The sequence below is a fragment of the Lissotriton vulgaris genome, chromosome 1_1, assembly GCF_964263255.1.
Source record: "Lissotriton vulgaris chromosome 1_1, aLisVul1.2, whole genome shotgun sequence".
In the NCBI taxonomy this organism is placed as follows: Eukaryota; Metazoa; Chordata; class Amphibia; order Caudata; family Salamandridae; genus Lissotriton; species Lissotriton vulgaris.
Genome location: NC_141685.1, coordinates 2,055,325,585 through 2,055,349,708, shown reverse-complemented (window position 1 = coordinate 2,055,349,708; position 24,124 = coordinate 2,055,325,585). Strand labels below are relative to the sequence as shown.

Below are 24,124 nucleotides of genomic sequence, written 5' to 3'. Positions count from 1 at the left end.
GAAATAGAAGCAGTAAGTGGAGGGAATGAGCAACCAATTTCATAAAATACAATATATAGAATCATTTGATACAAAGTTAAAAAGTGATAAAATCAATTAACAGATAGTCGATACATGGTCAAAGACATCAATTGTACATTATTCTGAAACAATAAATTGGCCTCGAATTGCATTCTGCCTTAGCACCCATACCCAACCCGGGTATTTAACTACTACTATTGAAATTAATGGTATTGTGCTAGTGCGTATCAGCCTCTCCGCTACAGATCTTCCGTTGGTACCCAGCAACTTGCACATTGGCGTAAGACTGGGCAGACAAAAAGAAGATGAGCGAGAATTTCCGTATGGTTCCCACAGGCCGGGTAGATGTTAATACCTGCAGCAGACCATCTAGAGGTCAATGCCTTCAGGGGCAAGGGGCAGCTCTAAGCTAAAAATAGAGCTTCCTAGCCCCAGGCTTGATAATAGTGTCCCAATAAGATTCAAGTTTGGGCACAAGTTTTGCCCCTAAGAAGATCCCCGCCATGGTGGATGAATCAATGTTGCTCCATGCCTGGTGCGCAATCAGTTCCCAGTATTTTTCCTTCAGGATTTTCTTAGACGGGAAAGAGGTTTCCGTAGGGCTATCCCGGGACATTTGCATGCCCAGGGCTACCAGACTATTTCTTAAGTGACAAAACCAGCGAATCTTATGGAATGAGTCTGATTTCATAACGTCTATAAACCCTGCGGCATATGCAGAGAGCTCAGGTGTCGACCCTAGTCTGCGCCAATATAAAATGGGGCGTAACCTGGCAATTTCAACATATACTAATGGCAATAGGGGTGTGCTCTGCGGGAGACTAATAATATTACAAAAAAACATATTTTCAGACAATGCCAGTGGTGCCAACTTCTCATAGCCCCATAATTCAGCACCATAAAGCACGGAGCTAACAGCTTTGGATTCGTCGACTTGCAAGACAGGCTGGATTGGTTTAGTCAATGACTTTTTATGCTCCAAGTTGAGAGCTCCTGCAATTTGGTGATGTGTAAGGGCAGCTATATCTATATGGTGTTCCCATTTAAGATCCTTACCCAAATGGACACCCAAGTAAGTAAAAGCCTTGACACGTTCAAGAGGTTTCCCATTCATAAAAACATTCCCCTTAAAAGTAGGATGCAGAGTAAAAGTCATCATTTTAGTATTAGCCACGTTAACTTCAAGCCCCTCGCGGAACAAAACTCTTCAAAAATTACTAAAGCGCGCTAGAGGCCACTTGGAGTTTTGGAAATAATTAACGTGTCATCCGCGAACATTAAAATCGAACCTTAACACCCGCTAAAGAAGGGGCATCTGTATTTACAGGTGACAAACAATCAACTATACCGTTAATGTACAAAGAGAACAAAGTTGGGGCCATAGCACAACCTTGCCTCACTCCACGCTCTACCAGAAATTGGGCGGTGACCCTGCCATGACCTCCCCATTGGATTTTAGCAGAATTGGCTTTGAGCAGCCGCATCACCATAGTTAAAATCTCCACAGGGAGACCTAGTTGCTTTAATGTCATCCATAGCTGTAAACGAGGGACAAGGTCAAAGGCTGTACGAAGGTCGACAAAGGCAGCATAAAGACTGCCTTTGCCCAGAATCACAGACTTCCAGTAGAGGAGAGTAAATCGGAAGACTTGATCGATAGTACTGGTATATTTTCTAAAACCCACTTGAAAGGGGGACAGTACATTATTCTCTTCGATCCAGTCCAGAATCTTATTCAGGGTCATCCTCCCGATTATTTTTTGGATTGTGTCTATCAGACTAATAGGTCTGTAATTTCCAGGTTGAGTCTTGTCACCCTTTTTGTACACAGGAATTATCACCGCCGCTTTCCAGGAGGCCGGAACTGGGGCACCTTGTGCTGTAGCATTTGCAAGCAGCAATATGTACCTACCCCAACGGGCCTTATCATACAGAAAGACATCGGCAGGGACACCATCGAGCCCCGGAGCTCTACCTCCTGCCACAGCATTGAGGGCAATTGAAACATCATTACTGTTCAAAGCATCGTCTTAAAAAAAAAAAACTTAAATCCTTCACTTGATTTCCTACAGGATTACACGCGTACTGCGGTCTGAAATAATCAATCCACCCTTCTTGAGAGACAAAATTTTCAGGCCGTTCAGACTTCCGCCCCACTTTATAATGTTCCAGAATAATCTGGAATTCTTTTTGTCACTAGCTTCTTTAAGCTCCAGCCATCGGCGCTCGTCCCATTGTCTTTTGGCCTTAAGAATAGCTCTTTTGTAAATCTGTCTGCCACAACGGACAGCATCCAGATTGCCATCCCTTACGGCCTTGCCCAAGTCGACTCTAGCTTTCCTGCAATAGTCATTATACCACAATAGTGCTTTTGGGGTAACAGCTTTCTTGGTTTTGGCAGGTGCTAGAAAATGGGCACTAATGGACTTAAACAGGCTATCGTGAATTGGAGTGACACCACTCAAAACAGGATTGACAGTAGCCTCTTTTAGTAACAATAAAGCACTGTCTGCCTCCTTAGCTATTATGTTACAAAACCTCTGAATTGGAGGCTACATTTGACCAATTGAGACACCTCATATCATTGGTAGAAACAATAGTAGGGGGACAAGGCTCAACACATCCTGCTTGAGGTAGGTCCTGCTCCCACCAGTCATGTACGATACACAGGGGATTATGGTCACTTTCCATGCGGTCTTTAACCACCATGTCGGCAATCGTATATCAGAACTTCAGGCTACAAAGGACATAATCAATTCTACTTTTGCTATACCCGTTATTTAATGTAGCAGCCCACAGCCTATCATTCAGAGTCCTGCCATTAAGTGCCCTAGGCCCATTTCATAACAGACTGTTTTAATCTGTATGACTACCTCTGACCACTTCTTGACAGGTTTAAGTTCTACTTTTGGTACCCCCCCCCCTGACTATCTTCATCTTCATCGGCTGGATACAAATCGGTAGCTACCAGGGGCTCAAAGGTAGAGTTGAGGTCACCTGCAACAATCACATTAGTGTCCTGCGAGTGGAGCTCGATGAGGGAATCCAAGGGCGCTATAACCTGTGATCTACCCCCTCGGATCCCCCTCACATAGACATTATAAATGTACAAGCATCCCATAGAGCCTAAGTCCAGTCTTAAAACTTGGATATCATTACTCCCTGAGGGTAGTTCTTTGATGGCTAGAGGGAGTTGCTGCCACACCCAACTAGTTAGCCCAACCATTGGACACCCCTTAGCCCATTTATTGCAGGGACAAAGACGTTTAAATAGCGAGGGCAAAAATGCAGTTGAAGTAACCAAGTCTCCTGGAAGAGGCAGACATCATAACCTCCAATGAACGCTAACCATTCCGGTGATGACACTTTGGCCCCCAAGCCTGCAATATTCCAGGAAATTAGTGTCCCCCCACTTTGGGCAACCGTCCACAAATGAAGGAATAATGCCCTTGTTCACAACATTTGCCCTAGAACCCCCGTCCATCCCTATGTCCGGAGAAGTACATGGCCGAGTTGAACTAATAGGCATATCCAGACTAGAAACAGTAGAGGGGGATATATTAATTCGTACTGAACAGTCTGCCCTAGTAATTGAACAAGCACCCTTGTGTTTTGTGCGAAACATGGCAGGAATAACAGGCAAAACATTGTCCCCTTTTTCTATTCCCACCTCACCTATGACAATTTGCGAGACCACACCAGTTACTTTTGTATTAAGATCAATGCCTAGAATTGCCTCACATTCTTCTACCTGATTGTCAATACGATCAAAGACACAATTGGCTGCTGCATGTCTAGCCACCTTCCTTGCCTTTTTGCCCTTACGTGTCTTAGAAGAAGTTCCAGTCTCGAGCCCCCCACTACCCCCGCCATTGTTTTATGCTTTCCCATCCGAATCTCCCCATTCTAGTGGAATAACAAACAACAATAATACCGATAAGACACCACTTAATTTGAAGTCCATTAAGTGTCCATAAGAAGGAATCGAAAAGAATGAGCCCCCCGGCTTGAAGAACAAAACAAATGTCCTAGGCAGAATGACAGTACATTTGTGTGGAAGACAACTATTATGCCACCAACTCATGTGCCGGTTTAAACGAAAACTCAGGGGGGGGTGGCCCTCTCCTGGCTCCTTCTGGCACTAATGGGCGCGGGACATGCCCGCCCTTGGCCCGGGCTTCGCCGAGGCACGCCTGCGCATGTCCCGCGCTGCTTGAGGGCTGGGCGTTCTTTGAGGGCCTCCGGCGCCCTCTGCTGACGTGGTGACAGGCGTCCAAAGGAAGGCACTCTGGGAAATGTAGGCAGGGAGGCAAAGAGAATACGTCGGCCGCTCCCCTCACGGCGAGATACTGGCAAAGTTAATGGCAGCCAGGGGCCGGTAATTCACTTAAGGTAAGCCGTTTCCCTCACGGCAGAGCAGGGCGAAGTTGCGCTTTCCGCGCTTTATGTGGTCCGGGCGTCCTTTGAGGGCCTACGGCGCCCTCTGCTGACGCAGTGACAGGCGTCCACAGGAAGGCACTCTGGGAAATGTTTGCAGGGAGGCAAAGAGAATCCGTCGGCCGTTCCCCTCACGGCGAGATACTGGCTGGTTAATGGCAGCCAGGGGCCGGTAATTCACTTAAGGTAAGCCTTTCCCTCACGGCAGCGCAGAGCGAAGTTGTCAAATCAAGATTTAGATGCACTATGTTCTTTTTATAATACAAACAAATACTTGGATCATTAGGCCTCCGTCATTGTGTGTGTATTTTTTTTACTCTATTCACTGTATATGTTGGTTGAGTGTTACTTTATGAGCTTTACTTGCCAGTTTGTACTGGATTCTGTATTGCTTTGTGCTAAATAAGAGTAATTACAATAACAGAAGGTTTCTAAAAAAGATTTACTGTAGTACCTTGTTTTCTGCTGTTGTTTTTTTGTGCTTATTGTTGATTTTCACCATACATATTTGTTATGATTCTATTGTAATTTTTGTCCTTTCCTTATAACTTTATCCCTGAAACCTTGTCTTTTTTACATTGCAGGCCTATTAATAGCATTTAATTCACAGGCCTTGGGTATATGTAGTACCACTTCACAAGATACTTCAAAGTAAATTAAATGTGCCTGTTGGGTGTAAGCCAGTTTTACCATGTTTGAGGGAGACTATAAGTGGTTAGCAGTGGTAGAGTGCACAGAGTTCTAATTAGCGGTGGGCGGTTAACTTCGCTCCGCTAGCTGAGTTTTACTAACTCTGCGTTCCACTGGGAACATGGAATTCAGGCAAAAATTCTAACTCTGCCATAGTGGAGTTAGCTCCTGCACCCACATCCCTTTGATAAAAACAAATTTACCTTTACATGCAAAAAAGCATATAGTCAATTCAAAAAAGTGGACTTGGAAACATTTCAGGCAGTGAGACAGGTAATGATTTTGGGGTCCCCCTAACCTAGGAGGAGGACCAAGCAGATGCCTTGAACAAAAAGAGCCTATCATGCTGAACGATTTAGTGGTTGTCCCATCCTCCTAGGACCACCCGAGCAAAGTTATGGGCAAAATACAACGCCAAGCAAGGGCCTGCAAAGCATTATGGGGCGAGATTTTAGAGTGCTGTGAATATTATAGTATTGGCTCTCCCGCTGAGCCGGGGAGAGCCTCTGCGGCTTGAGGAAGGGTTTCCTCTAAGTCTGGTGGGTCTGATGAAGGTGCCCATCCCACCGGGCACCTCAACAGTGATTCTTGGTGGAGGGCAGCTCAGGGAGCCCACCTCTGGCTGTCCAGACGTGAGGAGGAGTGCAGTCGGATTCCAGAGCAGGCCCGAGCCTACCTCCACCAAGGATCACTGTTGAGGTGCACCTCTCTCACTGCTTGCTATATTTCCAATTTCACTTTTGTGAGATAACGGGATGCTCTTTAGCATCTAAAGGTAGAGCTGTTTGTTGCTTTGTCAAAGGTGTGTGAGGTTTCCGTTTTATTATTATGGTGGAGCGAAGTGGAGTTCTTACAGAGTTTTTTCTCAACTGTGTGGAATTCTGCATAGTTTTACTCCAACTCCACCCACCCTTAGTTCTAATGCCAACAATAGTGAAATTCATAACACATGAGGACAGAAGGCAGAAAGGTTTGGGGGGTTACTCTGCAGAAAGGGCCAGATCAAACAACAGATGTTGGTATTTTGATCTTTTTTTGCGCTATTTTACAAGAAAAACTTTTTTAAAAGCACATCTTCAGTTCTACTGATTAGATGTTTGTCCTTCTGGTACCATTGTATTCATTAAAATACAATTTATTTTTCGAAATTGGTTTGGTATTCTTCTTGTGGTGTTTTCACGTTATTACTGTTTCTGTGCTGCATAAATAATTTGCACTTTGCCTGGTTGCTTTTTTGCCGAGCTACCAGAGCGTTCAGTGCAGGTTAATTTAGTTACTTTTATGGTTCACCCTCACAAGGATTGTGGTTGTTGCTTGAGTGGGGCTTTCACCCCCTCAACAAATAACCACATGTCTTACAGTTTTATTTAAAATGTCTATTAATTTGAGTCCTTGAATCATGGTTTTAGGTATTCCCAAACTGAAGTTTTTCATTATAAGGTGTTATAATGTAACCCAGTGATTGTCTGTGGGAGAGCCAGCCGTACGACAGTGAAAACAATTACCTTAAGTACATATGTACTACTTTTTAAGTACCATGCATCTTGCACTTTGGGCATTTAGGGCCTACCTTGAGAATAACTTATAAATATTAAAAATGAATCTTCATGCCTGGAAAAGTGTTTATTTTGTATGGTTTAGCACACTCTTGTACTGGTTTTTGTATGTGTAATATATTGGTTGAAGAGTGCAACCTGTTGGTTTTAAAGCATATAGGCCGGTTTGCATTCATAATCTACTAGTTGGCATGCATAATTACTTGGTTCAGGTATATTTATTGATTCATTCTGCAATGTATAGATTTGTATTTGTAACATATTGTTTATAATGTACAATTTATTGGTTTAAAAGCAGAACATTCAGGTTTGCACATGAGATGCACTGGTTCACTAGCTCACATGTATACCTTACTGGTTTGCATTAACACAAAATTGATTCGCAGGCATTCTGTTGTGGGTGACATAAATAATGATATGGTTCCTATACGTAATGCATTGCTTCAGTCTTAAAATGTGCAGGTATTTGTGTGCATAATGTACTAGTTCTTATCCGTAATCTCTTGGTTTAGATGAGTACAATTCTGATTTTCATGTATAAAGTACTGGTAGACATGCACACTTTTATGGTCCCCATAAATATAGGATTGCAATCAATTTCTATGTGTTTGTACACAAAATATCCTGTTTTCTACACATCACTCATTTGTATGTAAAATATAGAGGTACATATTTGTGTTATGCCTATTGCATACTATTTGTTATTTCCCCAATCACCCTGTCTAATGAACAGCAAATATCTCAGTTAGAATGGGCTTTACATTAAAGCGTGCACTTCATACATTGTTTGCTGGCACTACAGTAGGATTGCGGAGGCAAACATGGTGAAGGGTGTGTCTGTATGAGTGCAAGGTGAGTGTCTGAGTGTAGGGTGGGCACTGTCTGAGTATTGGGTGAGTGGTGTGCTTTGTGAGTTACTGGGTGAGTGGTGTGTCTGTATGACTACAGGGTGAGCGGTGTGTCTGTGTTTGCAAAGTGATCAATGTACAGGGAGCAGATTATTAAAACCAGATCTATTGCCATTGCCAGTGCTTGTTATTATTTGAAGTATTGTGCCTGCTGAATTCTTCAACCCAAGTTTTGTTCTTTATAACCTCAAATTATAATTCAGTGTCCTTATTCTTGTCACATATTGTTTCTTTGTTGCCTGTTTAGATGGCACTACCTAACTAAAATAGTTTTCTTTCCCCTAGGCGGTGCTGTACAATGATCGTTCCGTTTTGGAGAACCATCATGCAGCAGCAGCTTGGAATCTGTTCATGTCTCGACCGGAGTATAATTTCCTAGTTAACTTGGAGCATGTGGAATTCAAGCGATTTCGTTTCCTTGTCATTGAAGCAATTCTGGCCACCGACTTGAAGAAACACTTCGATTTCCTGGCTGAATTCAATGCAAAGGTGAGTATATTTGATCACACCTGCACCATCGGTCACGGCTCATGCCAGATACAGTGGTGGTTGCCAACGTGAGTGTCTGGATTCTTCGCTCTTTATTTTCTCCCCCAGTCTTAATTAATTGAGATTCTTGAAAAAATGCACACACACCTACACGGTCACTGGCTGTGAGATACACTCAGCTCAATTTGTGCTCACACCCTTGTTCAGGTGTGGCCTTTGAAATGCACTGATGCCTGGATGTGCATGCACCTAGCCATCCATTTGCAAAGAACATTTGCTAAGCTGATGATCTCACTCCACTGTGGTCTATGAGATCATCAGTCCAGCAAAGCATTGCTTCCTGGGCTAATCTCAACTCCCTGATGATGTGGAGGCAAAATGACCTCTAGGCGCTTCAGGCTCGGGCACCACAACATCAAGGGTTTCTCATTAATCTGAGAGTGTTTTCCATATGACCCCACACTTTCCAAAGTCATCACCAGATGGATTAGAGGCTACAGGTGGGAAGCATAGAGATTGAGCCTATGCAGTATATCATCCGAAGTTTTGATGACACACTGTGCAGATTTACGTTTTCTTGAGCAGAGAGACCCTGAATTTAAGGGAGTTTGCACTGCTTCAGGTGCGAATAGAAGCTTAGGTGAGCTACAAGGAAGTAAGAAAACCCTGGGAAAAGCAGCACACAAACTCAATGCAAGCAATGCCGGTAGGGTGCATCCCAGGGAAAGTATCTACTATGCAAATAAAGTGTGTGGGTTCTCTATAGCACATTTGCTGCTTCCTCATAGGGAACTTCAAACAGTGGCATTACAAAAAAAGGGAACCAATACGTATGAAATATACTAACTTATAAAAATAGTTGTTTGCTCCTTTGTGTTTATCTTTTGTGATATACACCTCTAATTAATGTAACGCTAATTAGAGTTGAGCTCACAAATTGCTTCATATTTAATTAAAACAATTTGGGTTAGAAAAAATGTATGATGAATTGTGTGTGTGATATTTATGAAAAACAGAAAGTGGGGAGTTTTCTCCATTGATCGAGTAGTACATGGCATGCTGATCATCTCACCAGCCCCCTATTTTGTCTCCAATTGAATCTCTCCTAGGAACTCAACAAGATTCTATACATGCTGTTGGCACAGTCCATCTAGAACACCAGCTTTTTTTTCTCTGTAAAGCTTCCTGGGTGCAGTAGCAACTTAATTAATATTTGAAAAGCTGTTTTTTTTATAGGGGAAGCGAACAGTTTTCACAGACGGAAAGGAAAAGGGCAAAGGTGAAAGCTTGATACTGATAATTTGTTCCCTCCTGTAGGTTTTCGATATTTACACTGAAAGTTCCCCCTTTTTAACAGATAAATTATGATCTTGGACACCACATAGTTGTCAGCTCAGAGCGCTAACAGGGAGAGCGCTAGACTTTCTCTCCAATGAGATCTCATCAGTGGCTGAGGAGGCTGAATGACCACTTCAAATTCATAGGTAAAAGATGCGCTGTCCCCTTAAGACTGGGCAGCGTCCCCAAACCGCCCTCGAGTTTTGAGTATCAAAATTAATTGTTCAAGTTGTATCAAGGTAATTACTGAAGTTCTTTTTATTTTATTTACTTTCCCTTAATGACATCGTATTTACATTGTAGTATCAATTTTAATTTTCGTCAAACTCATAAGCGGCCCAATGCATTTCGGACCGCACCCTTCATCAGAGGCTTAATCCAGCGTAAATAGAATAAATTCTAACTCAGTTTGGTGCAGTGCATTGTTCATGGTTCTATAAATTCACCAGGCAATAAATGGTGATAAAAGGAGATGGCTAGTATGTCCACAAAAGATCATGTGTGCTGGTAATTGTTAGTCTGAGAAATTCTGAATGTTATGACCGTTAACCACGTGCTTGTGTGAAAGTCAAAAAAAGAGAGAAAAGTGTGCTCATCTTATTATTATGTGAAAGGTCTTGGAAACGTGGCTCGTTATTCAAAATTTGTCGATGAGAATAGTGCATGATGAAGTAAAATGTGCAAAACCAACCTTGAACATTTCTTACGCCTCACTGATTCATCGATCATGCAAGTGACTATAAAATGTCATGTAGCACAGTCTTAGTTTCAATCATTATAAATGTTATGGTGTAAAGCATATACCGCAAATGTAACTTACTGTTCACAGACACTAGTTTCTACATTTCAAGAGTCTGATAGTTATGCCTTTGAAAAATAAAACAATTAGTATCACCAACTAATTTGATGGAAAAGCGTTTGAAAGTACCCGGTCGTACTGTAGTTAAGAACTAACATGATAAAGACCGAAAGTCCTACAAAGCCAATTCCCGTGTTGCAATGGTTGACTTTCTACGATATACGGAGAACCGGCTATATCCCTTTCTTCCCCTGGAAGTGAAAGACTATGTGTAAGGCGTAGATCAACTTAACTCAAAAAAAACTACGGTGACGGGACAAAGTGATGTACCGTATGGTGTATCGTAGTGTAAATATTTTTTTTAAAAGTGTAAATAAATATTTGTTTGAAAAATTATACTTGTCAAAAAAATGGGGAATTTCTAAAGGGAGCTCCTGTTATCCAAGCTGACCCCTGTGTTATAAAAGAAGAATACATGATTTGAAATGTGTAATCGTCTAGATGCAGTATTGTACTGCCTAAAAGGTACTAACGAAAATGTGTTCACCAGTCTTCTAGTTACAATAAATACATCTAAACATAACCTGAAAACAATGAATCCTCAGTTACATGATACACTTTGCAGATAAATGATATATACGATAATGGTTCTAGACATTTGTAATAGTAATCATAATGAATCACTGTTAGGCCTAAATCCAATTCTGTCATCATTGTATACAAAAAAATGTCATAATGTACCTGACGCTTGTGACAAAGTAAATGTCTATTTGACTTTTGCACTTTTTAAAATATATCCTACTTCTCTGAAATGTACGTCCATGTGTTGAACTTTTAGATAGACCATCCACAGAAAGCAGCTTAGGTTCATGCTTTCATTGAGGCCCTTAGGATTGACTGTATCTAGGTCGTTGATCCAGTAGATTTCTCTTTGAAGCAGGAATCAGATATTGTCTCTGCCAGCTACAATCAGAACTTGTTCAATGATCAAAAACCTAAATTGGCTTATGGTGTGATTATTGAGATTAAATTGAGTTGCAACAGTAGAGTTCTGATTTTTGTTCAAATGTTACTTTTTATGTTCGTTGAGGCATATTTTCATTTTTTTCTCAGTCTTTCCCATATATACATATATCATGGACATTTCAATATGAAAATGATGTTACTAGTGTAGCACGTAGCTGTTACTTTGAGTATGATGATTGTGCCTTGGGTAGTTAGAATATAGTGTTTATTTATTTATTTTATTTTAATTTCTTATATCGCGCTGGACTCAATCCCATAAGGGTATCTCCGCGCTTTGCTGGCCAGAAAATTATCGTAGTCTTTAAAGTGCATTAGAGGGGCTAAAATGCTTCCTGGAAGAGGAGTGTTTTCAGGGCCTTTCTAAAGGATAGATGGTTGATGTTCATCCTCATTTCTGTGGGAAGTTTGTTCCATAGGGCAGGACCAACCGCTGAAAAAGCTCGGTCTCCCTGCCTGGATCTTTTTGTAGCAGGGGGTTTCAAGAGTGCTTGGTTACTAGAACGGAGTGACCGGCTGGGTTGGTACAGTTCAAGAGATTGAGAGAGATATTTAGGACTATCCCCATATAAGCATTTGTGAACCGTACAGCATATTTTGAAACTGATACGCTGTCGTATAGGGAGCCAATGTAGCTCTACCAACAAAGGCTTAGAGGGAGTCCTGGCCGGCGCACCCATGACCAGCCTAGCTGCCGTATTCTGGACCACCTGCAAACGACCTACTGCATCAGCGTTTGCTAGCGTCAGCAGGCCGTTGCATTAGTCCAGACGGCTAGTAACCAAAGCCTGCACGAGTGTCTTCCTGTAGGTGTCAGGAAGGTAAGGGAATACTCGTCTTAGGAGGCCAATGGTGTAAAAGCATAGTCCTGCAATGTGATTGGTGTGCTCCTTAAGGGTCAATTTCTGGTCAATCTTAACCCCTAGATTTTTAACATGAGGCTTGTATGTGGGAACTGGGCCCAAATCCAGCGGCCACCATTCAGGAGACCAGAGGAGGCTTGCCTTGCCAAAGAGCATAACCTCTGTTTTTGCAACGTTACATTGGAGGCAATTTGCGGCCATCCAATGTGACACTGCCCTCATACCCTCAGCAAAATTTTCCTTGACTGTAGGGCCAAGGGAGCTGAAAGGGTAGAGGAGCTGGGTGTCATCAGCGTAGGAAACCGGTATGAACCCATACTTCCGTACAATCTCAGCAAGGGGGGCCACATATACATTGAACAATGTAGGGCTGAGACATGAGCCTTGTGGCACCCCCTTTGTGAGTGCCTTCGAGGTGGAACGATAGGGGCCCAGGCTGACAGATTGCGATTTCCCGGAGAGAAAACTCTCCAGCCAAGATAGTGCTGAGCCTCCGATCCCTACTCCCTGCAAACGGCTGAGGAGGATGTTATGGGACACGGTATCAAATGCCTTTAATATTTGAATTGCAACTCCCACAATTCATGCACAGTAAAGTACCTTGATGATTCTGGCACATTGTCTATGTTTTTTTTTTAGAATTTGTTTACGATTTTTTTGTGCACAAATAAGCGAAACTGGGTTGGTTTTAAAATCTACCCCTCAAATCTTTTTCCATTCGTAACAAAGGCCAGTATTTCAATATGGCATTTTTGATCCTGTAACTGCGGGTAGACAATTTGGATACAAAGCCATAGCCATTACCAGTTGCTGTGCTTTTCACATTAGAGAAGTATTGGTGGTGCATAAATAATCTAATGGAGGGGAACTGACATGTTCTCAAGTAACTTGTGCCCTCCAGACCCTTAAGCGTTTGTATTCTTCTTTACCCCTCTTTACCCCTGATGCTCACCCAGCCCACCAATGTACCTTCATTGCCATGGCCATTCCGACAATCATCAAACCTAGATGTTGAAGTGCATTAAAAAAAGAGAGATGGGTGTGCCACAAAAACCTCGAGCCAGAAGCCTGGCTCTGGCTTAACTTGGGGTCCTCTTGAGAAAACCAGCACAGGTTTCATTTGACTTCTGCCTACCTCCCTTGCTCTAACCTCATGCAAATTAATGGCAAAGCATGAAACTATGTCATAAAACGTACAAGAGGGAGAGACACCCGCCTAAAGCAGAATTGCCATTGGAAGCACTCTACTGAAGAATTTGGGGTGGAGCCTAAAAAACTATCGCTCGGTATCCATTCCCAGCCAAGATCTGAAGCAGCATGTCAACAAGACTCTTACAAAATTTGTGGAGGATCAGCAACTGCTCCACCCTCGACAATCTTGCTCAGGCTCATCTTAGTATAGAATTAGAAATGCTTTTTGCACTGGATGAACTCAGGGTGGCTGCAGATAAAAATAGACCTTCAGGGCTCCTCTTGTTAGATCTCATGGCAGTGTTCGATACAGTCAATCATCAATTGTTAGTGCATCTGTTGCTGACTTGTGGGATTACTGAGTCTGCCCTTCTCTGGCTTTTATCATTTTTGAATGATTGCTCACAGAGAGTACAGATGGGTGGTCATGTCTCCAGGGCAAGGGCATTAACCTGTGGGGTCCCTCAAGGATCTATGATATCCTCCTCCTGTTTAACATCTACACACAGCCTTTGATTGCAGCGCTGGCACAGCTGTATTGCCTACTGTTTAATTATGCGGATGACTGAGTTGGTCTGAGTTGGTTTGAGAGCTCTACGTAGTCACAGTTGAATGTGCAGAATATCTTGTGGGCTACTGTTAACTGGATTACAGCGAACCCTTTGAAGATCAATCCAAAAAACACCAAGTGCTGACAATCACCACAAAATGGAGTCCCTGGGTGGACAATTTCTGGACACTGGAGCTTGGCCCTCCCCAGTGTTCTGTATTAGTAGCAAAAAGTCTTGGCATTAAGCTATACGGTAGCTTGTCAATGTCCTAGCAAGTGGTGAAAGTATATGGGAGCTGTACGGCTCTTCTCAGACAACTATGGAAGCTTGTCCCAGTTCTTTCATTCTCAACTATGAGGACAGTGGTAGCAGCAATGATATAGTCACGTCTGGTCTATGGAAATGCCTTGTACATCAGCCTCCCTAATAAGTTGGTGGGAAAACTCCAGGTGACAATGAATGATGCAGCAAGATTGCTACTTAAACTGCTCAGACGGGCGCATGCCACTCCATTGTTGCAACAACTTCATTTGTTGCAGATTAAACACAGTGCCTTCTTTAAAGGCTTAAGTATTGCACATAAGACACTGTATAGTACTGTACCGGTCTACATCAAGGAGGGCCTGAGCACTATCTGTCTGATCTTCTGAGGCACATGTGTTGACCTTTGTACCACAAACAGGAGCGCGAGAGAAAATTAGACCAGTTGCATTCCACCAATTTAAATAGTCATACACAAAGGGAAACTGGAATGTTCAAAGGGTTGTTGGGGAGCCTGCTCGAAGACAATTTATGAGAGCGGCTTCCAAAGATAACCTCTTGAATATCCAAAGATATTGGAATGGATGCCCCACTCACTTATTGTGACACACCTATCCACAACCTGGTAGGATGACACCACAAGAGCAGACTCTACCAATGGTAGGAATGGGAGTTCTCATATTAAATCTAATAAATGAACAGTTTATGATACCATGATGTCTTCTTCCTATTTTGACCCACAACAAAAACAATGTATTCATCCATTAAGTGTGTGACTACAAGCCAGCACCACCCTACAGAGACCGCATGACTCGGAAAAGAAATAGAGGGTAAGCATAGAGTATGAATGCAATAACTGGATGAATGTGAACCACCTTTATTTACATTATGCTTCACCTGGGGGTACTAAAATAACAAAAGTCACAAGATGTGTGGAATGACTTTAGATTTCAAGTTTGAAAGTCTGTTCGTGAATTTCAATAACCCACACATAAAGAGACCCCAAAGTCTTGGGATCTACACAGTGACCACTGGTTTGTACTATAGGAGGTATACCCACGCATCTTTTAGACCTGGATCAGTCAATAAAACCAGTATCTCCAACGTCACCAAGCACAATATTTAAAGCTTGACCTCTATCACATGAATATATATATATATATAAATGTTTTGTCTTTCAGAAAATCCTACAAAGAAGAAATAACAAGAAGAGTGAGAGCTCACGTGTGTGCATGGAATCCGGGCATTAGAAGGCAGGGATAGATTTCACTGAACAATTATATTCAATATAAAAACCTCAGAGTGCGTTTTTATACATACCTCAGGTACCCGACACATAAAAGAAACCTTTGGGTATAGGTAGGTATTATTAATAGTAAACGTTTCACCTGGATCCCTCCTTATCCAGTTAGATTTAATATAAGAACTCCCATTTCTTCCTTTGGTTGAGTCCGCCCTGGTGGTATCATCCTACCAGGGTGTGGATAGGTGCAGATGATGTAGCATGTCACAATAAGTGAGTGAGGAGTCTATTCCAATATCTTTGGATATTCAAGAGGTTATCTTTGAAATCCTCTCTGATTAATTTTCTATGAGCAGGCTTCCCAACAACCCTTTGAACAATACAGTTGCCCTTTGTGTATGAACATCTATTGACCTGCCCATGATTTAGTTAAACTAGCATGGGCAGTCAGGCATTCACAGTCTTGATCCCTCAGACTTGGGTGGATTGCCGTAGAGTGCCTTCCCTTTCGGAAAAGGCTGAAGACTTTTTTTTATATAAACAAGCTTGCCAGTAACATGTTATGATAGTCCTAAGGTAAACACAAAGAGACCAGTGGTAGTTGTGCGCTTTATAAGTATAATTAACATGACACAACATTGCAGAATGTAAAACTAGAGAACCTCGGATCATGTGCTTTACCACATTTTTAAATGCAAGGAAAATATTTGATTTCACTGAGCCTCGTTTTTCCTCTTTATCACATGTAAGTTATCCTTCAAATACTAGAGTTCAAAAAGTGCACTACAAAACCTTTAGTGTTTCAGACAATATAGCTTTGCTCTATGTAGAATAAAAATGTTGGAAACATACAGGGTGCACATGACAACTGACTTGCCTCCTAGTTCACTCTTGGCATTGCTGACAGGGCAGAGGGGCAGGAATGTTTCTAAGTTAATAATTAAAATCTGTCACTATAAAAAAAAAAAAAATCCACCGGCAGTTGGTAGATACCCCAGACTCCTCTCAATGCGAACAACTTTTAAATAGCCCATACTGGCTGGATATTTACCCACATGTGCATTTCATGCTATTTTCCAACCACAGAAACGTATATTGTTGAACCTAAATAATGTAATGGTTACATCACAGACTGTGGGAAGGGTCCCAAGTGCACCCTACGTTTATCATGCACGAGTGAAGATATTGCGCACTTTTTATTCTTTTGTCCAGCATATGAAGTTCCGAGGAGAAATTGAATCAAGCCTCTGTGTCAGAACTTGAAGAAAAGGAAACACCTAGAGGCGCTGAGAATACTAAAATCAGATAGCTCACTATGGCTGAGATACCCGCCACCCCCTCTCAACACAATCCCCAAGAATGGGAATACGGAAACGGTTCTGAACTTTTGGAAGGCGGGAGGGAGTTACCCTCCCGGCCGTATTTATTAAAATATGAAACAAAATTAAAAACATTAAAATAACAGTTTCATATCATGTACAATTTCATTTCCACATTACGATGTTCTTGGCTAACCTTAACACATCTCTAATACAAAGGTTCTCCTAGCCGATACTAAACATCCTGCAAATGCATTTCTAAAATTGAAATTGTACATCCTAACATTACGGGCCAACAGCAAGGTCGTAACCGGTGTCAGATCCCTAAACCAGAACTCCCCCCTCACTTGTGAGGGGCGGTCGCACAGAGGACTACACCTTTGTGCCTATTTCCAATTTCCCTTGTCTTGACGGGGGCCCCATGTTAACTCGACGCCATCTTAGTGGTCGTCCGAGGACTCGTGTGAGGTGTCTAGAAGGTAGCGTAGACCCCCCTCCCACCCCACACAACTTACCACATCTGCCGTCGCAGATGTCCTGGCCCCGGGAAATTCCCAGGAGAGGCCCTGCAGCCCCTCCTCCCCAGGGAGGGGCCTATGGCCGCCTTCCCTTTCGGCGTCCCCATCCTTAGAGGGGACCGCCTCCCCGTTGAGGGGCCAATGGCCGCCTCCCCCCGGGCGCTCCCATCCGTAATGGGTGACGCCCCCACCTCTAGGGATCTTCCAATTACTGCTCACCGATCATGACCTTACCGCCCGACCAAAAAATAAATACGACAATCTAAGGCTAAAGAGGAGAAAAACAATTATACTTAAGCATTCAAAGTATAAACTCTACAGAACATCACTGTTCAACTCTGGTGCAACTACTTTTGAATAAACGTGTTGAAAATGAAGATTATCAACTTTATTGCATATCAAATCACCAACTTTATTCAGAACAACCTGTAAGAAAAACAATACCACGTCGCACGACTTTATTCAAACAACTCGCTGTCATCAGGGGCTGGTGGGTGGGTCAAAATTGGCTCTTCGTTCCGTCTCGAGCTCACGGGCAACGGGGAGGTGCAGCTTCAGAGCACAGGAACAAGAGGATGCTTTCTTGGCTTGTCGCTCCTTTTATCCTTCTTCGGGCGGGCGTGGACCCACATCCAATCCGCCTCCGGGGCGTGGCTAGCGGCTTCGGTGTCTAGGACAACCCACTCTTGGGCGGGAAAAGGCGCGCCCCGGCTACGCCGCTTCGGGCATACCAGCCGAGACCCGCCTCCCGCCCAAAATGGCTTCCCGGGGGGATCGGGGTACTCCACCATACGTTCGGGGGGACCGAGTGGTCGCCCCTTTCCATATGGCTGAGATACCCGCCACCCCCTCTCAACACAATCCCCAAGAATGGGAATACGGAAACGGTTCTGAACTTTTGGAAGGCGGGAGGGAGTTACCCTCCCGGCCGTATTTATTAAAATATGAAACAAAATTAAAAACATTAAAATAACAGTTTCATATCATGTACAATTTCATTTCCACATTACGATGTTCTTGGCTAACCTTAACACATCTCTAATACAAAGGTTCTCCTAGCCGATACTAAACATCCTGCAAATGCATTTCTAAAATTGAAATTGTACATCCTAACATTACGGGCCAACGGCAAGGTCGTAACCGGTGTCAGATCCCTAAACCAGAACTCCCCCCTCACTTGTGAGGGGCGGTCGCACAGAGGACTACACCTTTGTGCCTATTTCCAATTTCCCTTGTCTTGACGGGGGCCCCATGTTAACTCGACGCCATCTTAGTGGTCGTCCGAGGACTCGTGTGAGGTGTCTAGAAGGTAGCGTAGACCCCCCTCCCACCCCACACAACTTACCACATCTGCCGTCGCAGATGTCCTGGCCCCGGGAAATTCCCAGGAGAGGCCCTGCAGCCCCTCCTCCCCAGGGAGGGGCCTATGGCCGCCTTCCCTTTCGGCGTCCCCATCCTTAGAGGGGACCGCCTCCCCGTTGAGGGGCCAATGGCCGCCTCCCCCCGGGCGCTCCCATCCGTAATGGGTGACGCCCCCACCTCTAGGGATCTTCCAATTACTGCTCACCGATCATGACCTTACCGCCCGACCAAAAAATAAATACGACAATCTAAGGCTAAAGAGGAGAAAAACAATTATACTTAAGCATTCAAAGTATAAACTCTACAGAACATCACTGTTCAACTCTGGTGCAACTACTTTTGAATAAACGTGTTGAAAATGAAGATTATCAACTTTATTGCATATCAAATCACCAACTTTATTCAGAACAACCTGTAAGAAAAACAATACCACGTCGCACGACTTTATTCAAACAACTCGCTGTCATCAGGGGCTGGTGGGTGGGTCAAAATTGGCTCTTCGTTCCGTCTCGAGCTCACGGGCAACGGGGAGGTGCAGCTTCAGAGCACAGGAACAAGAGGATGCTTTCTTGGCTTGTCGCTCCTTTTATCCTTCTTCGGGCGGGCGTGGACCCACATCCAATCCGCCTCCGGGGCGTGGCTAGCGGCTTCGGTGTCTAGGACAACCCACTCTTGGGCGGGAAAAGGCGCGCCCCGGCTACGCCGCTTCGGGCATACCAGCCGAGACCCGCCTCCCGCCCAAAATGGCTTCCCGGGGGGATCGGGGTACTCCACCATACGTTCGGGGGGACCGAGTGGTCGCCCCTTTCCATATGGCTGAGATACCCGCCACCCCCTCTCAACAAATCCCCAAGAATGGGAATACGGAAACGGTTCTGAACTTTTGGAAGGCGGGAGGGAGTTACCCTCCCGGCCGTATTTATTAAAATATGAAACAAAATTAAAAACATTAAAATAACAGTTTCATATCATGTACAATTTCATTTCCACATTACGATGTTCTTGGCTAACCTTAACACATCTCTAATACAAAGGTTCTCCTAGCCGATACTAAACATCCTGCAAATGCATTTCTAAAATTGAAATTGTACATCCTAACATTACGGGCCAACGGCAAGGTCGTAACCGGTGTCAGATCCCTAAACCAGAACTCCCCCCTCACTTGTGAGGGGCGGTCGCACAGAGGACTACACCTTTGTGCCTATTTCCAATTTCCCTTGTCTTGACGGGGGCCCCATGTTAACTCGACGCCATCTTAGTGGTCGTCCGAGGACTCGTGTGAGGTGTCTAGAAGGTAGCGTAGACCCCCCTCCCACCCCACACAACTTACCACATCTGCCGTCGCAGATGTCCTGGCCCCGGGAAATTCCCAGGAGAGGCCCTGCAGCCCCTCCTCCCCAGGGAGGGGCCTATGGCCGCCTTCCCTTTCGGCGTCCCCATCCTTAGAGGGGACCGCCTCCCCGTTGAGGGGCCAATGGCCGCCTCCCCCCGGGCGCTCCCATCCGTAATGGGTGACGCCCCCACCTCTAGGGATCTTCCAATTACTGCTCACCGATCATGACCTTACCGCCACAGGCCGGATAGTTGACCGGCTATCCGGACCCCCCACAAAAACTCCTACTTAAAGGTCATGGCTGTAAACTCTTTAACCAGGCTACGAGGTCTCCTATGAGTAAAGAATTCCCCACCCGGGACAAATGGACCTCATCCTCTAGATACATATGGTCCCCCCTGATACATCCATGCGGAATCGAATGCAATGTACTTGTACGAAACAGTCTACCAAGCTTGTTATTCACTTTCTTTACCGAATGATTTATAGCAGACACAGAATTAGCCCCTCGCCACACCTTCTGAGGAATCATGTGGGACCAAGCAATCGTGCACCCCGGAACCCTTCTCGCCAACCAACTTACAGTGGATAGCATCAACTCGAGAAGTACCCGTCGACCAGTGGTCACCAAATCATTGCCCCCAAGATGCACTATGACTATAGATGGCGGTGACCTTGTCCGCCCTAACAAGCCTCCATAAAAGTTTGAAACTGGTCAATACAGAGCCCGCCCCTTCCGTAGAAGGTCACCCTGTACCCGTATTCCCCAGCCATGTGAGACATGTCACCTGCGTTGAATACGTCCGCGGCACACCTCACGTATGAGTGGCCCACGACCCACACCACTCTCTCCTCAGCCGGTGGTCTTTGACCGCTGGTTCCCAGGTGTCGGGTCGACTGCACAGTCCGCCCCACCTCGTAAGCTTGCGAAACTGTAAACCAAACAAAAACAAGAAGCGTGAGTGCATGATATCAGCTTCACAACATGTGCAACCGCACATACCTTTTGTAACAATTCGAGGACCAACGCCCCAACTGTTTTACTTTTTCCACACTCAGACCCCTGGCTGAAGCCTCTGTAGCAGCCCCTATCCGGAAGGAATGGGTCCCAAACTCGCACGGGTTCAAGCCCGCGGCTGTAATTGCCATTGCAAGCACCCGCTGGAACTGAAACCTAGTCAGTGGGGTGGCGTCTGCGTGCCTCAGCAAGGTTCCCCCCCCATGATGCCGCCCTGTGCGCCAAATACTCCTCAACGCATGCAACCGGGCACATGGGAGATCCGGGAATCCGCTGCACTACCACACTGTCCCCGATCGCACCCTGGTCGGTCTTGGACCTGGCAAACGAGACCATCATCGTCTCCCCCTTAATTTGTATGTGCTCTCGGCACAGACCTCCCCCGTATCCCGCTTGTTCTTTGCTACCAGTTCGCTAACACGCATAGCCCCATGGAATGCCAATGCAAAAGCGGCCCGGAATAGCACTGTCTCTGATTGAGATGAACATGTTGCAGGGAGTACGGACAGTAACAGGGCCAACCTTTCCAGACCTATCGGGTGCCTTTCGTCAACTCTGCGACCCTCAAGGCGTTGCCACCCACGCAGCGCCTTCTGAACCACAAAAGACGCTGTGGGGTCCTGGATACCATGAGCCCGAGCCATAAAAGAAATGGCGGCCCGGTGCCTCTGAGCCGTAGCTACTGATTTGCCTGCCTGATGTAACGACAACAAAAATTTCAGGACATACTCTTCTTGGCCCCAAAGCTCCCCCCTAGCAGAACCCAAAAAGGACCAATAGGAACGGAACGCCCCTTCGTATGCCTTCCTTGTCCTGGGTGCTAAACTCTCTCCCACGAGGTTTTGTAGTTCGGGGCCCGAGAGACCAGAGAGCTTCGGGAAATGGTGCCGCCACCGGGTCCGCTGTGGGCAGAAAATCCCAGAAGGCCTGCATACGGGAACGAGAAAGTGCATCAGCTGCTTGATTCAGCACCCCCGGCACATGTCTTGCCCTAAAAAGGACGTTCAGATGCATAAGTAGCAAGACAATTTCCTTAAGCAATCTCAAAATCCATTTGCATCGTGCTTCCTGACTATTGATACACTCAACCACGGTCATGTTATCAGACCAGAATACCACAGAGTGATCCCGAAACCCCTCAGGCCATGTTCTCAAGGCCACCAGAATAGGGAACAGTTCGAGAAAACCAATGTTACCTGTAAGCCCACTCTCATGCCACCACGATGGCCATGCTTGGGCTGACCAGTGATTACCAAATATGGCGCCAAAACCCATACTCCCTGCCGAGTCCGTCCACAACCCCAGCTCCTCGGAGGACACCGCCGGTTTGTTCCAGACCACACGACCATTGAAATCCGCCAGGAATGCCAACCATATGCGCATGTCCTGGCGAACCTCTGCCGAGAGCCTTGTGCGGTGGTGCCCTTCTTTAAGGCCGACCATGGCTTGTGCAATCGAGCGGGAAAAAGGGCGAGCCATTGGTATCACTCAAAGGGCAAAATTCAGCTGACCCACAGTCTGTTGTAATTGATGCAAATTTACCTTTGTCTCGCTAATACATGTTTCCAGCGAGGCCCTGAATTTCGTTACCTTTTCTTTGGGCAACCGGAAGCAACCCTCTTCGGAATCGAGCTCTATTCCAAGAAACTCGAGCGAAGTAAACGGTCCCACAGTCTTACCTGGCGCCAATGGCACACCAAAATGTCTCATGAGATCACAAAATGCATTCAAAGCCTGTGCACATTCCGAGTCCCCGGCTGCCCCCAGGAACAGAAAATCGTCAAGATAATGCATTACATGCGTAAACCCCGTTATTCTTGTGAACGCCCATGAAGAAAACTACTGAATTTCTCAAAATACGCACAAGATATGGAGCAACCCATTGGCATACATTTATCCATGTAATTGCGTCCCTGAAACATGAAACCAAGGAGACGCTGGTCGTCTGGGTGTACCGGGAGCAACCGGAACGCTGACTCGATGTCCGATTTGGCCATCAGCGCTCCGGGCCCCAGGCGATTCAACATGGCGACGGCCTCATCAGAAGACGCATACCGCACCGAACACACTCCCGGGTCAATCGCATCGTTCACCGAAAGACCCCTCGGAGCTGACAAGTTATGTATCAACCTAAATTCGCCTGGGTCTTTTTTGGGGACTACTCCCAGGGGCGAACAAACAAAATCAGGAACTGGCGGTCTGTCATATGGTCCGGCAACCCGACCCCGGGTCACCTCTTTCCTAATCTTTGCTTGTACCACCGTTGTATTCTGCAGAACCGACAGTTGGTTCCTACATTGTGTTTTACCCTGAAAATTCCCCGCCGGGATGTGGAAACCATACGAAAAACCATCTCGCAACACCCCAGCGGAGCTATGATTCGGGTATTCATTGAGCCAAGGAATCATTGCCATGGTATCAACCGGTGTAGGTAAAGGCGCCCCTCGGACTATTTCAGACCTGTTTGGCGCCCCCTCTACTTCCTGTGTCACCCGTTTTGGCTCTGCACATGGTCTCGGGATGCGAGGACTGCCCGCACCCTGTACATTCATGCCTAAACTTGCATGACCCCTGGGGCCTTGTACACTTGCCTCTGTTAAAACTCCAGCATGCCCCTTTTTTACCTGAGTTGCCATTAGTCCTTGAGTGCTGATCATTGCCTGATCCTGCCCGAAAGGGCGCCCCAGACGAGTGGCGGGAAGACTCGCCCCCGTTCCCCCCCAACAATGGCGCCTTCGCCATGCCTGATTTCTCCATTTTTTGCCAGGAAATGGAGTCGAAACAATCCCACGTCAGAGATGCGTCGAACTCCTTGGACTTACGGAATATGCTATCGTACAAAAACCATTGATTACCCTCATATGTCTGAGAAAACTCCATGATACGTGTCTGATACACGGGTAATTCAGCCAACAGTTCGGGCCTTCGTTCCCCCATAATTGCGGTGAACATCCCAAACGCTCTGCCCCAATTCCCTATCGTTTTGTCAACTCTGAAAGCGGCCATTTTTGCGCGCCAAACACTAGGGTGCAGAAACTCCTTTTGAATTTTCACATGCTCAATCTCATAATGATCAGTTAGCAAAGAAAACATGTTTATATATTTATCAGCCCATATCCTCTCTTTGACTTCCATCGGGATATGCTGAGCCACTTTTTCCCTTCTTGAGGGTACCGACCCCTCCCCCGCCATCGGCAATAGCTT

At 45.2% G+C, this 24,124-nt stretch overlaps 1 protein-coding gene across 2 annotated transcripts in view; it reads left to right on the top strand.

The window, feature by feature from the left end:
• PDE3A (phosphodiesterase 3A) overlaps positions 1–24,124 on the top strand; it is a 1,268,538-nt gene that overhangs the window by 1,179,670 nt on the left and 64,744 nt on the right. For both annotated transcript variants that reach the window (XM_086920567.1, XM_086920572.1), the window contains one exon: positions 7,898–8,101. In XM_086920567.1, the coding sequence (XP_086776693.1) occupies positions 7,898–8,101 (204 nt within the window). The remainder of the gene's footprint in view (positions 1–7,897; positions 8,102–24,124) is intronic.